Source organism: Tachysurus vachellii, chromosome 15, assembly GCF_030014155.1.
Source record: "Tachysurus vachellii isolate PV-2020 chromosome 15, HZAU_Pvac_v1, whole genome shotgun sequence".
NCBI classification, from domain to species: domain Eukaryota; kingdom Metazoa; phylum Chordata; class Actinopteri; order Siluriformes; family Bagridae; genus Tachysurus; species Tachysurus vachellii.
This window is the reverse complement of record NC_083474.1, coordinates 4,549,467-4,562,490: the sequence shown is the minus strand read 5'-3', so window position 1 is coordinate 4,562,490 and position 13,024 is coordinate 4,549,467. Positions and strand designations below refer to the sequence as shown.

Below are 13,024 nucleotides of genomic sequence, written 5' to 3'. Positions count from 1 at the left end.
TGTAGAGAAAACTGCCTCACATGCTGTCTTCAGATTTGAGTGGATATGTTTGTTCAAAACCTTTATGTTTTGTCTCATAATGGCGTTTCATATTGTCACTTTTAATAAGTGTTTCTCTCCCTTTCTCCGTCTCACTCGTCTGTTTCTCTCCCTTTCTCCGTCTCACTCGTCTGTTTCTCTCCCTTTCTCCGTCTCACTCGTCTGTTTCTCTCCCTTTATCCGTCTCACTCGTCTGTTTCTCTCCCTTTTTCCGTCTCACTTGTCTGTTTCTCTTCCTTTCTCCGTCTCACTCGTCTGTTTCTCTCCCGTTCTCCGTCTCACTCGTCTGTTTCTCTCCCGTTCTCAGTCTCACTCGTCTGTTTCTCTCCCTTTTTCCGTCTCACTTGTCTGTTTCTCTCCCTTTTTCCGTCTCACTCGTCTGTTTCTCTCCCGTTCTCCGTCTCACTCGTCTGCTTCTGTCCCTTTCGCCGTCTCACTCGTCTGTTTCTCTCCCTTTGTTTTCTACATGTATTGCTATCTTTCATGTGTAACTTTACTCTAATTCTCTCTCATCTGTCTTGCACTGTTGAGTCGCAGTGTTTATTTCAGGAATGCACAGACTTGATTGGCTGAGTGGTGTCACGTGGGATGGCTTAACTCGCATGCAATTGGTCTGTGCGTTTCCACTACCACTACCGTAAAGATTGCAAAAGCTGCGCCGGTTAAAATAGAAGCGCCCCGTCAAGTTTTAAATCCTAACCTTTTGTTTTGGCTGTAGGTCCGGGTCCGGATTGGACAGCTTCTGGGTCCGGACCCGGACCGCGGTCCGCCTGTTAGTGACCTATGCTCTACAGCCACTCTACCTTACAGTCACCCTACAGTCACTCTACAATCACCCTACGGTCACTCTACAGTCACCCTGTTGTCACTCTACAGTCATGCTACCTTACAGTCACTCTACAGTCCCTCTACCTTACAGTCACCCTACAGTCACTACAATCATCCTACAGTCACTCTACAATCACCCTACGGTCACTCTACAGTCACCCTGTTGTCACCCTACAGTCACTCTACAGTCACCCTGTTGTCACCCTACAGTCACTCTACAGTCACCCTGTTGTCACCCTACAGTCACTCTACAGTCACCCTGTTGTCACCCTACAGTCACTCTACAGTCACCCTGTTGTCACCCTACAGTCACTCTACAGTCACTCTGTTGTCACTCTACAGTCACTCTACCTTATAGTCACCTACAGTCACCCTATAGTCACTTTACAGTCACGTTCAGTCTCCATTCAGTCACCCTATATTCACTCTAGGGTCACAATACAAGCAAACCTACAGAGACTCTACAGACTTGCTACAGTTTCACAGATTTTTATTCATTCATGTATTTATTCATTCAGTTGCAGCACAGAGTAATAAAGCTGTCAGAAGTGGCCCTGTAGGTCAGACTTGGGGATGTAAGATATAATTTCAGGGAGTCCAGAAAAAGATTAATTTTGTCTATTATGTTATATAGAATGTTATACAGTACAGTACTGTTGAATTGTGCACAAGATACAGAGTTCAGGTCTTAGTGTGTTTATTATAATTTATATTTCTTTCTTGTGTTGCTTTCTTCTTTACACAGTTTTTAAACAGAAGCTCATATTTTATCAGCTTTTTTATTTTACTTTATCAGCACTTTCCAAAAATGTTGTCAGTGGATTTGCTCATGTAGAAGCCCCGCCCCCGGAAGTGGTAAGAGCCGAGCGTGGTATTTATTCATTTTTGTTTATTATTTATTATCTATTGCGGTGTCAATCTGTGCAAAAAGACTATAAGTTTATTAATATCCGCACATTGACACATTACAGTGTTATTTGGTTCAGACTTCTAACTAAACCAGCTGCTGTTCTGTACACATTTATTTACATTTTACTGGACTGAAAGTAAACATATAGCTGCTTTTTAAAGGAGAGAAAACTAATCTATTCTTATAGAGTTGGGCTTAATATGTTTCTGACTTGTTTATACAGGCACTTCTAAATGAACTGTCTCTGGTCATGCAAAAGTATTTAATTTTGTTAGTCCGTGTGTGTGTGTGTGTGTGTGTGTGTGTGCGCGTGCGTGTGTGTGCGTGTGCGTGTGCGCGTGCGCGCGCCTTAGCTTAGCCGCCTAGCTAGTCCTTAGATTGATGTGTACATGTGTAAATGCGGTGTGTTTTTCAGTTGTTAAGTCAAACCGGAGGTTCTCAAAAGTTGTTGCTACTCGCTCTTAAACATTTTTTAAAGCCGATGCTTTTATTCAGCAGTAGTTTGTTTTGTGTAACAGTGTGTGTGAGAGAGTGAGACGTGTATTTCATGTGTAAAGCGTGTATTTCAGCTCCGTTTTTGGGATTTACTTTAAAGGGAAAGTTTTTAGTGTTAGCTCAGTGCTAAGCGCCTCACTGAGACTGTATTCACAACTTTTATCAATGATCAAACACACCGAAATACAGAAATACCTTTTGTTTTGGAGGTCTGTGTGTTTGAGCTGTAACGTTTCCACAGGGAAATAAAAGCAGGAACAGATCAGCGGAAGGCTGATGGGAGACTGTGGGGCAGCTGGAGCCGAGTCTGCGCTCACTGCTCGGGTTCAGCCGCTAAACCAGGACAAGGACTGAAAGGGAAAAAAGATCAAGCGGATAAACAAACACATCATCTTATTTTCTCCCCGTGACATTTTGTCGTCAGCTCGGTTCCCCCATGGCGGGCGGGGGAGGAACGGCCCCTCCAATGTGGTATCACCGGGATCTGAGCCGCGCCGCCGCCGAGGAGCAGCTGGCCCGCGCCGGCCGAGACGGGAGCTTCCTGGTGCGGGACAGTGAGAGTGTGAGCGGCGCCTATGCGCTGTGTGTGCTGTGAGTTACCACCACATTAATACTTATTTAATAACCTCTCTGTAGTCCAACACAACTTATTAAACATCACTGCTGATAAAGTTTTCGAGGGTTAATGAACTTAAAACTACATGGAACTGAGCGCGAGTTACTGAGGAAATGTGTTTTATTTAGTTTCGTGGTGTTTATTGGAGTGTTTGTTACATTGGTTTCTGTTTCTGTGTGTTTTAACTGAAAGACGACATTTTCAGGTAAACATTATTTTTTTGTGGCGAAAAATCATTTTCCTTTCTGAGACATGAGCAAATTTATGACACCGTAAAACGCACTTTTTCCTTCATTAATGGAGTGTGAGTTATTTATAGCGTGCCATTAATAAGAGATTTAGTTTTACACCTCACGCGCACTTACAGGGGCGGGGCTAGACGAGGTCACGTGATCGACACGGGCTCACGTAATCAGGAATAAAAATAACATGCTCACGTTTCATCTTCCACTGACTTCCTGTGTAAATGTCACGTGACTGTAATAACGCGTAATTTTTTTTACAATAAGGGACGCGTCAGTAATCACCCATACAGTTATATCACTGATATTACACATGAGCAATGTTATTATTACTTACTTCAGTATCTAATCCCAGATTATAGGACCTGGATGTTGGTCCAGGCTGACTGTCTCACTGATCCCCATCCAATCCAAAATCTAAATATGCCTGATTACTATCTGATCCCAATCACAGTCAGATATATCAGATAACTGGAAGAAATGGTGGTGATGAGCACTATGATGTAAAGAAAGAGAGAGGAGATGATGATGATGATGATGATGATGGTGTGGTAATGGTGCAGTGCTCACCATATGGTGATAAATGTCTTGTGATGTTGCACAGAGACGTCAGCCTGCTCGACAGGTGTGTAAGCATGCTGAACAGTGTTAGTGTGCTAGACAAGTTGTTTTAGTCTGTTAGTGTGTTGGCATACTGGACTGGCTTGTTAGCATGTTGTACAGGTGTGATAGCATGCTTGACGTGTTAGATTGATAGCATGCTGGACAGGTGTGTTGGCATGTTAGGACAAGTGTGGACAGGCTCCTTTGTGTACTGGACAGGTGCGTTAGTGTGTTGGACAGGTGTGCTGTTGAGTTGGACAAACCTGTTATTGTGATAGTGTGTTGGATGTTGAGTTAGATGAGTGTGTTGGAGAGCTTGACTGCTGTATGCACGTGTTGTGCAGTGTTTATCAATGAGCTTACTAAAACAACATATCTGCATGTTTACTTCATTGTGCAGTAAAAAACCTCAAACACACGGCTTCACTTCTCTTTTCACATGCAAATGATTTATAGAGATGAGCGTATATGGAAATATACCAAACTGAAAAATTCTCTGCTGAAACCAAGAGATGGAGGAGGAGGATTATTATTATTATTATTATTATTATTATTATTATTATTATTATACATCTCATGGATGCATCTGGTTTTGTAAAATAATGAAATATCTGTTTTAGAAAAGGCATTTTTATTTTCCCTCAATATTATCCTTACTTTCTAATATTAAACTTTAAACTATTCAGAAAATAAAACAACAACCCTGGGGTGAAGGACCAGTGTACAGGGCAGGAATCCATGCAATGTTCTCTCTTTAAAAAAAGCACAAAAAAGGGCAAACTGTTGTGGTGGATGTTGTGTTCTGGTGTGAAGTACCACAGAGATGCGTCAGGACACGTCTCAATCAGGCAGCTGTGCAATTCTGCTGCTCAGAGCTGCTCAATTGAGGGCCTAATGAAGGGTTTATAAAGTTTCATAGAGCTGTTAGTGTCGGAGGTTGCTCTCGCTTTACATATTTATATATATTCACACACAACACACTCTGCATCTGGAGGAACCTTTATTTATAGTTACATTAAATTAGTAGAATATTGGAGAAACAAGTTAGATTTTGTTTTTATTTGTTATAGAAGCTATAAACATTCAGCCATAAGCCTCACTTTTTTGTCTAACTGGAGACTCCGTCCTTCCATATTACATAAACATTTCCTTACAGAAAACAACAGCTTGATTATTACACTTTTATTTTTTACCTGTTTATGTAGCTGCATTGATATAAAAACTAATCAACACCTTCTGACCTACCAGAACAGAGAATTAAAAGAAAGTGCAATGTTGCCTTGAGGTCTGGAGTACGAGTGGGATTCTCTGTGAATCATGAGGAAATGCAGTGTGTGTGGAAACTTCAGAAACCACATCAGTGCTCACACTCTTCTGACCTCAGCACTAATGTTTTGGTATTGCTGGCTGTGCGTCTGTGGATCAGAATAGCAACTCCACATCTAAAGACGTTTTTTCTCTCAAAAGCAGTTTTATTTGCCTGCTCAGGATCTTGGTGACGCCCAAACGTGGAACTATTCTTAAATTCTAATCAGATAGTTTATAGACCAGCCGTCTGTCCTCTGTTTTTTGGACAATTTACATGAATATTTTTATTGTAGATTTTTGTTATTGTAACATGTACAATGAGGATATGTTTGTGTAGTGCTGCTGTGTATGTGTGGATGTTGTCTGATTTTTCCTCCCTTATACACTCTGATTAATGTTCTCTGACTGTGTGTGTATGTGTGTAAGAGCTGTGTGACTGTGTGGAAAATCACCATGCTGTATGTATACACACACTCAGATGGCTCATCACAAAACAGCACTTCATAAACACAAACACTTACAGGGCAGATCAGTGTTTATTTACTTGCAGATGATGCACTGAGAAGTCGTCTACTGACTTTGCAGCTTATTGATGTTGAGGTTATAGCCCTTGCTCAAACTAAAAAAAAAAAATTCAACAAAATAAGAGGTCTGCAAGTCAAAATAATAAAGTTTACACAAATGAACCAGTTCAACCGTTTTCATCTCCTGAATGATCGACTGTTTTTTGATTCCCAGGCTCATCCTGAACAGTAAAACTGCTCACAGTTCTTCAGAAAATTCCTTCAGGTCCTGCACATTATTTGCTTTTTTTTCTACATATTTCCAGCACTATACTGATATTGAGAGCCATCTTTCCACACTGATAAGAGAGGAACAGGAGCCAGGGGGTATAAACTAATGCCAGGGAATATAAACTATTTTGTGTTCTGGGATACATGAATGAAATCATCAATAAAATCATCTATATTTCTACATCTGTAACATGAATAGCTTACTCAGGTCAGAACTAAAACAACAACCTGCAATTTATATGATCGCTATTATTTCTTTTAAATAATTAGCATTTACAGATTCAACAAAGGGGCTGTAAACTTATTAACTAGTACAGTATTACAACATTACTAAACTGCGAAGTTGTTGGAAAAAAATGTAAATACATGCGCTATTGTTTGCTTTTACTGTGTGAGTGTGTTAGTAAACTGCCTCTGCTTGTCTTTTCAGATAAAGAAGAGGTTCCATGTACACACACTTGAAATGTTTTTGCTGCATTTGTGAATGTGTGTGTGTTTACTGTATGTGGTTTTTAAGGCTTTTGCCTAATGGACTGTTTTTTACTGTTGGATGGTGTGTCAGATGTTTGGTGTGTCTGTGTTCAGGATTTTTCTTGGATGTATACAGTATGTATGCTGTGCAGCTGTCTCAGTTGTGTTTTGGTTTTGTTTTAGTTTCTTCCCGTGGGAGGAGAAGCTGAGTGTTATTTGAATGTCTGTGTTGTGTTTTTTTTAATCAATATTTTTCCAGTCATTTTCAAACATATCGCTTTTGAATGTGAGGTTTTGACTGTTTTACATCTTTAGACTTTAGATTTTTTGCTGTTTCAGAAATTTAAACTTTATATCTGACAGTGAAAGATATAAAGTTTAAATTTCTGAAACAGCAAAAATGTGAGTAAAGCTGGTATCCCTGAAGTTATCTAAACTCATTTGTGTTACTTGGCTGCCTATAATGTTTTCTGGTATAACAGTGCTTCAGTTCATCTGTGTGTTGATTTTAGTATTTGTTTTTGAGACACTTGTGACTTTGTGATCAGACAGTTGGTTTAATGCCTTTACAGTCAATGCACTGAGGGACTATGGGTCTAAAATCTGTTATCACATTACTTGCTGTGCTTTTCCTAAGAGGTAAGCAAAATGTTAATCTTCCTAAACATTCCTACTCATATTCTACTGTTGTCCAAGGTAACAACAGAGTAACAGAAGATATTTCCCATTTTTACTGATTATATGTTCGTGGTCATTTCTATGAAGATGCGCTATATTGTAACTTGTACAGTAAAATTTACTATTAATGTACTTGGTGCCTTGTGTGTCTGTAAAGTCCAGCTATAATCTTGAATCTGAAGCTGTCCTTTAGTAATCTGTGTATTATTTTAAATCATTAAGCATAAAGCCAGCTGTCTGATTTCCACATCTGGCTAAGAATGGTGTGGAGATTTTGCTGTGGCATTCATTGTAACTGAAGTTTTAAATTATACCAAATTATTTGTCTATCTGCGTCTCTACCGTGGCAGACTGTGTTGAGTTGGGAAGGTAGAACAGTGTGTCTGTAATTGGGGGACAGTAGGTGGTGGGGTCTGCTGTGTTCTCACCTACACCTACACAGACACACACACACACACTTAATTTCAAAGTACGAAAACAGAATGAGAGATTATTTATTTTAGTTCAGAGAATGAAATAATAGTAGTAGTAGTAATAAAAAATATAATGAAATCATCTAAAATAAATCGGTATAGTGAAACGTGGTCAGAGTTTGAAGTGAGTTCAAAGTTGTTCCTGCAGCAGGGGCGTGGCTGCCCCTCCCCCACTCCCACCAGTAGCACCTGTATTTGGGCTGTTTCTGATAGGTTGGTGAAATATGGTGTGAGCTGTGAGGGTTTAACATGAAAGAGAAAGTGTCTCAACCTCACCAGCCATCCAAGTGATACACGAAGAAAGAATTACACTGTGCTATAATGTATATGTGACAAAATAAAAGCTTCTATTCTTCTATTATTTTTTAGGTCTTTGTTTTGAGGTATGTTTCAGGAACTTGATTTAAGATTAGTCAAGAATTTAAGAGATTGTTTTTGAATGTGTACAGATAAGGGCTATCTCCCTAATTCTGTCTTCTTCAGTAAATGTGCTTTTAATAGTATAGAAATCTCTGCTTGGTTTCTCTTTCAGTGAGTACACTTCCTTACCAAAGCCACCTAAACTGCTCATTTATAACCCACAGAGTCATAATGTATTGTGTACACTAGGGCAGTGTTTTCCAAGGTGAAATTGGTTTCCTGTAATCTGTGACAGTAGCTCTTGAACAGGACCAGGACCAGTTGCTTGTATTGCACAGAGCAGCACTAAAATTTCGAAGAAGAGAAACATAGAAGAGAAACTTCAACTTCAGAATTATTTAAAGTGAGGCTAGATTTAAGTACGTCATAAATTTTTCCCCTTACAGATTGCAGTATTTTGTAATATAGACCATGGTGAAAAGTTAAAAACTTTTTTCAAAATCAATACAAATGTGTAGATTTCACTTTTGTGTTTTTGGTGTACATGCTGACTGACTAGGGTATGAAAATGTAGTCACATTCTCTGTCTCTCTCTCTTACATTCACACTCACATTTACACACACATTCACACTCTGTCTTGTTTCCTCATAGCTCTGTCTTGGTGCTAAATTTTAAAGAATCCTGTGTGACTGATATAACATGAGTGGGAAAAGCAACTGATGTTCTGCAAATGTCACAGAAGAATGTGTTGTGGGTGCAGTGTGCCCTTATGACAGTTGTGTGTGTGTGTGTAGTGTGCCTTTAAGACAGTTGTGTGTGTGTTGTTTGTGCAGTGTGCCTTTAAGACAGGGGTGTGTGTGTGTTGTGGGTGCAGTGTGCCTTTAAGACAGGGGTGTGTGTATGTAGTGTGCCTTTTAAGACAGTTGTGTGTGTTGTGTGTGCAGTGTGCCTTTAACCCTTGTGTTGTCCTCCTATACAAATTAGGAGTGCTGAGTCAACTTGACCTTGTCTGTTTTGACTGCTTATAAAAAATTAACTATATATGATAGCCTTTTTTTAATTTTTTTTTTAAAACCTTTTTAGTTTAACTTGTTTCCAATATATTTTGCAAAGGTTTTTGTCATATTTGGTATAATCAACCTCATTAATATGCAAAAATGCCTCATTTTTTAGTAAAAAAAAAAAAAAACAGAAAGTTTTAATTATTTTCACTATAGAGGCTCAAAAGTTGATGCACAATTACAGGCTGGTATATTTCAAGGGCAGGAGATTGTTTAGAAACCATTTTGACCATTTTTAATGTCAGCAAATAATAAAACCTGTTTTTTTCCAGGCCAAATTGACTTGAATGCTTATAAATCAAAAATTCTACAATTATCACCATTCTGTGTGTAATATCTATTTTACACTTGTAATATGTATTTTACCCATCTGATCAACCAACAACAGGCTACACACACACACACACACACACACCCACACACACCCACTCAAAAACATGGCATAATTTCATGTGAATAAAACGTCTTTTACAATCCTTATGGTTTTTTTTATTACACTTAATTTATGAACGATAAACCTTATAAAATTATGCCATGTTTTGAGAAAAATAAGCAGAAATTATTAAATATTATTTTGGATAACCACTAACTGATGAATGTCAAACATTACTCAGCATATCTCTAGGCCAAAGCTTACTGATGCAACTAAATGTATAAATAAGAGAGAGGAAACAAATATGATTTACAAAACACATGTACGGTATTTTAATTTTGAACTTCTTTATAGAAATATGAATGTATGTGCGCGCGCGCATGAAATGTTTAAAAATACATAGCCTTTGTTTTGTCTAGAGGCCAACTGAAATGCAATGTCCAATGCTTTGAACAGTGTTTGACTGTGTGTGTGTGTGTGTGTGTGAAGCTTCTTGGTAGATCAGATTTTGCCCCCAGCTGGACAAATGCATCTGACAAGTGTGAAATATTTACAAATGAGTGTGTGAGTGTGTGTTTTGGGTGCGTGTGTTAGTGGACGTTTTACGTGCGCATTTTGTGTCTGCATGTATGTTCATTGTGCTGAAAAGGGCAAAAGTGTGACCTATTGCCCCACTAAATGTGGCCGAGTCAAAATGACCCAAGAGGATCACGAACGCGTAGTATATACTGTTCTGAACACATAGTTCAATGAAAATAGACAAATTTTGCTTGCAAAGTTCATAATTTGGAACAATCCTGGTAAATTTCAGGCAAATATGTGGAAGAAAACCAAAGTTATGACACATTAAATTCTTCCAGCGGGGTCAAAAAGACCCAGGGACAACATGAAGGTTAAGACAGTTGTGTGTGTTATGGGTGCAGTGTGCCTTTAAGACAGTTGTGTGTGTGTGTGTTGTGGGTGCAGTGTGCCTTTAAGACAGGTGTTACCCATTTTCCACCAAAATGAACCGGGTGCTGGTTCAGAGCTAGCACTGGTGCTGGTTCAAAGTTGGTTCCACTGGCGAACCTTCTAAGAACCGGTTTGCCTTACCATCGGCTAGAGAGCATCACAGAGCTGAAGTCACTGTATACGTGTCATGTGTCCCAGCAACGTTGGGGTAGCAGCAGCAAACACAAACACAACAACAATGGCGGATGTTGCTTTACTGTTAATGCTCATGGCTTTGCGAACCTACATTGGCATCCAAACGCAGCGAATCCAACGTGTACGTGCAGCTCCATGTAATTTGTATAAACGGAGGTTGTAATCGAGAAAATACGTAATGCTATTTTATCATTAACACAGAAAAAATGTAGCCTTAGCATGTAGCTACCTACTATCATGTGTTCTGATAATTGATCATATTGCGGTAAAGTAAAAGTGTAGTAAACATTACTATACTTAAGGTCCATTATCAAATGCGCTAACAATAGCCCTGCTCACAGTTCCTGACACAAGCGGTTCTTAAAGGTACGGTCTCCAATTTTTGAGAAATGCTTCAGAAAACTGAGTCGGGCCAAATACTAAACAAAAATCAAAACAAACGTGTAGCTAATGAGCGAAAGGGGCGGGTCTTGTCAATATGCGGCGGAGAGAGTGTTCAGTGCGCATGTGTGACATTAGCAGAAAGCAGTTTTAACATTGACACGGAGGATTAAAAACAAAAAAAGAAAGCGAAGAAAGGCTTACGATAAGGCAAGAAGTAGGACCCGTGTTAATATAGGATCAGCTTTCCAGCGCTGGAGAGAACTTAAGGAGCAGGAAGTTGGCCGCATATTCACATATTGGAGTTTCCCGAGTCAATAACTCCTGAGCTAAACGCTGTCACTACACAAATAACACCTCTTTTCTATGGTAATAATGTAGAGAGGCAGCTACAACCGCGTTTTGGGACGTGTTTGTTTTGGTGATTTCAAATGTCAACATTGGCTTTCAAAAATCGGAGACCCTACCTTTAAGTCTAGACCAGCAACGTTTTGGTGGCACTTTTCCTGGTTCAGAGCCGATGCTTTGGCTGTCGAAAAAGAAAGAACTGGTTCTAAATTAGGCTCTGGCTCTGAACCAGCACTCAAACTGCCTCGGTGGAAAAGGGGCGTGTGTGGTGTGTGAAGTGTGCTTTTAAGACAGGGGTGTGTGTTGTGGGTGTATTCTGATTTTTAAGGAAGTTTATGGGTGTAGTGTGCCTTTAAGACAGTTGTGTGTGTTGTGGGTGTTGAGGGTGTAGTGTGACTTTAAGACATTTGTGTGTGTGTGTTGTGTGTGCACTGATCTCCCCTTCTCCCAATATTCACAACGTTGAGGTAACTATGGACAATTAATTGTCCTTTACCTCACATTACTAATTTAACACGCTCATGTTGGTAACTACTTTACAATATTAAAGGATTTGACTATTTTTATCCACACTGGCAACACAGGTGCTTGTTCAGTCTATTGTCATTTTAAGACACTCCTGAAAGGTTTGCCTCTGAGTGCAATTTGACCTCTACAAATGACCCAAAATGCAGCTGAACAATTTTTTAACCTTCCGGAGTTCATCCCATTGCTGTGCCCCCTCCACTGGATTCTAGTAGCTGCAGACATCAGATTTAAATGATGCTTGCCTGTAAAGCCAAAAAACGAACCAGCACCCTCTTACCTCAGAGCTCTTATCACTCCCTGCACTGTATCACACTCCCTCAGATCTTCTAGCACTGCTCATCTGGTCTCCCATCTCTCAGGGTACATGGTGGGCATGAATCAAAACTCTTCTCTGTTCTGGCATCTTGGTGGTGGAATGAACTTCCCCTAGATATTGGAACAGCTGTCATTGGCTTTCTTCAAACAATGGCTGAAGACCTACCTCTTCCTAAATACTTGAACTATCACTTGTATTTTATTTATTTTTTTTTTTATTAAATGTTTGAATGTGTTGTTCTTGCTTTATTTCCTTACATGTTTTAGACTGATTTTAACTCTTGGTAAACCAGAATTTATGTATTCACTGACTGAGAATCTAAAGCACTTTTGTACATTGTTCTGGATAAGACCGTCTGCCAAGTGCCATAAACGTAAATACAGCATGCCTTTAAGACATTTGTGAGTGTTTGCGTGCGTGTTGTGCTGTTAAGGCAGTTGTGTTTGTTTGTGTGTTGTGGGTGCAGCATGCCTGTGCACTGTCCAGTTTTTTCCGTTGTCATAGTGACATTGCCTGTAGCCTGAATGGTTAGTTAATTGCACACACAGGGCCAGTAAACTTTTGACTATCAAATATGTGTGTGTGTGTGTCTGTGGGTGGGTGGGTTTGTGTGTTGAACAAAGCACTCAACCACCATGTTTGATAATGAAATGAGGTGTGTGGGGGTGTGTGTGTGGGGGGGTGTGTGTGTGTGTGTGAAAACAGATGGTTTGATGGACATCAACAGGTTTACACTTGCAGACCCTGGTCTTCCTTTCACTCACTCTTGCTTTCTCAGTCTCTGTCTTTTTCACTCTCTCTTTCTTTCTCTCTCTCTCTCTCTCACACACACACTCACAAACACACACGTGTGCACAGGGCTATGGATATGGGTGTATGTGTATGAGACTGATCAGTTTATTCTGTTTCATTGTAGATACCAGAAGCATGTTCACACATATAGAATCCTACCTGATGAGGAGAACTTCTTAGCAGTGCAGGTAATATATTGTGTGTACGCGCGTGTGTGATATTACATGCAGCAGACTTATTGTGTCTCTGTAGTGAGAAGCT

The 13,024-nt window shown here is 39.7% G+C and overlaps 1 protein-coding gene across 1 annotated transcript in view; it reads left to right on the top strand.

Moving 5' to 3' along the window:
* The first annotated feature begins 2,122 nt into the window (after positions 1–2,122).
* Positions 2,123–13,024, top strand: part of inppl1a (inositol polyphosphate phosphatase-like 1a) — a 30,167-nt gene continuing 19,265 nt past the window's right edge. Inside the window, exons 1-2 of the mRNA XM_060887645.1 lie at positions 2,123–2,863; positions 12,888–12,951. Of these exons, the coding sequence (XP_060743628.1) occupies positions 2,709–2,863; positions 12,888–12,951 (219 nt within the window). The 5' untranslated portion in view covers positions 2,123–2,708. The remainder of the gene's footprint in view (positions 2,864–12,887; positions 12,952–13,024) is intronic.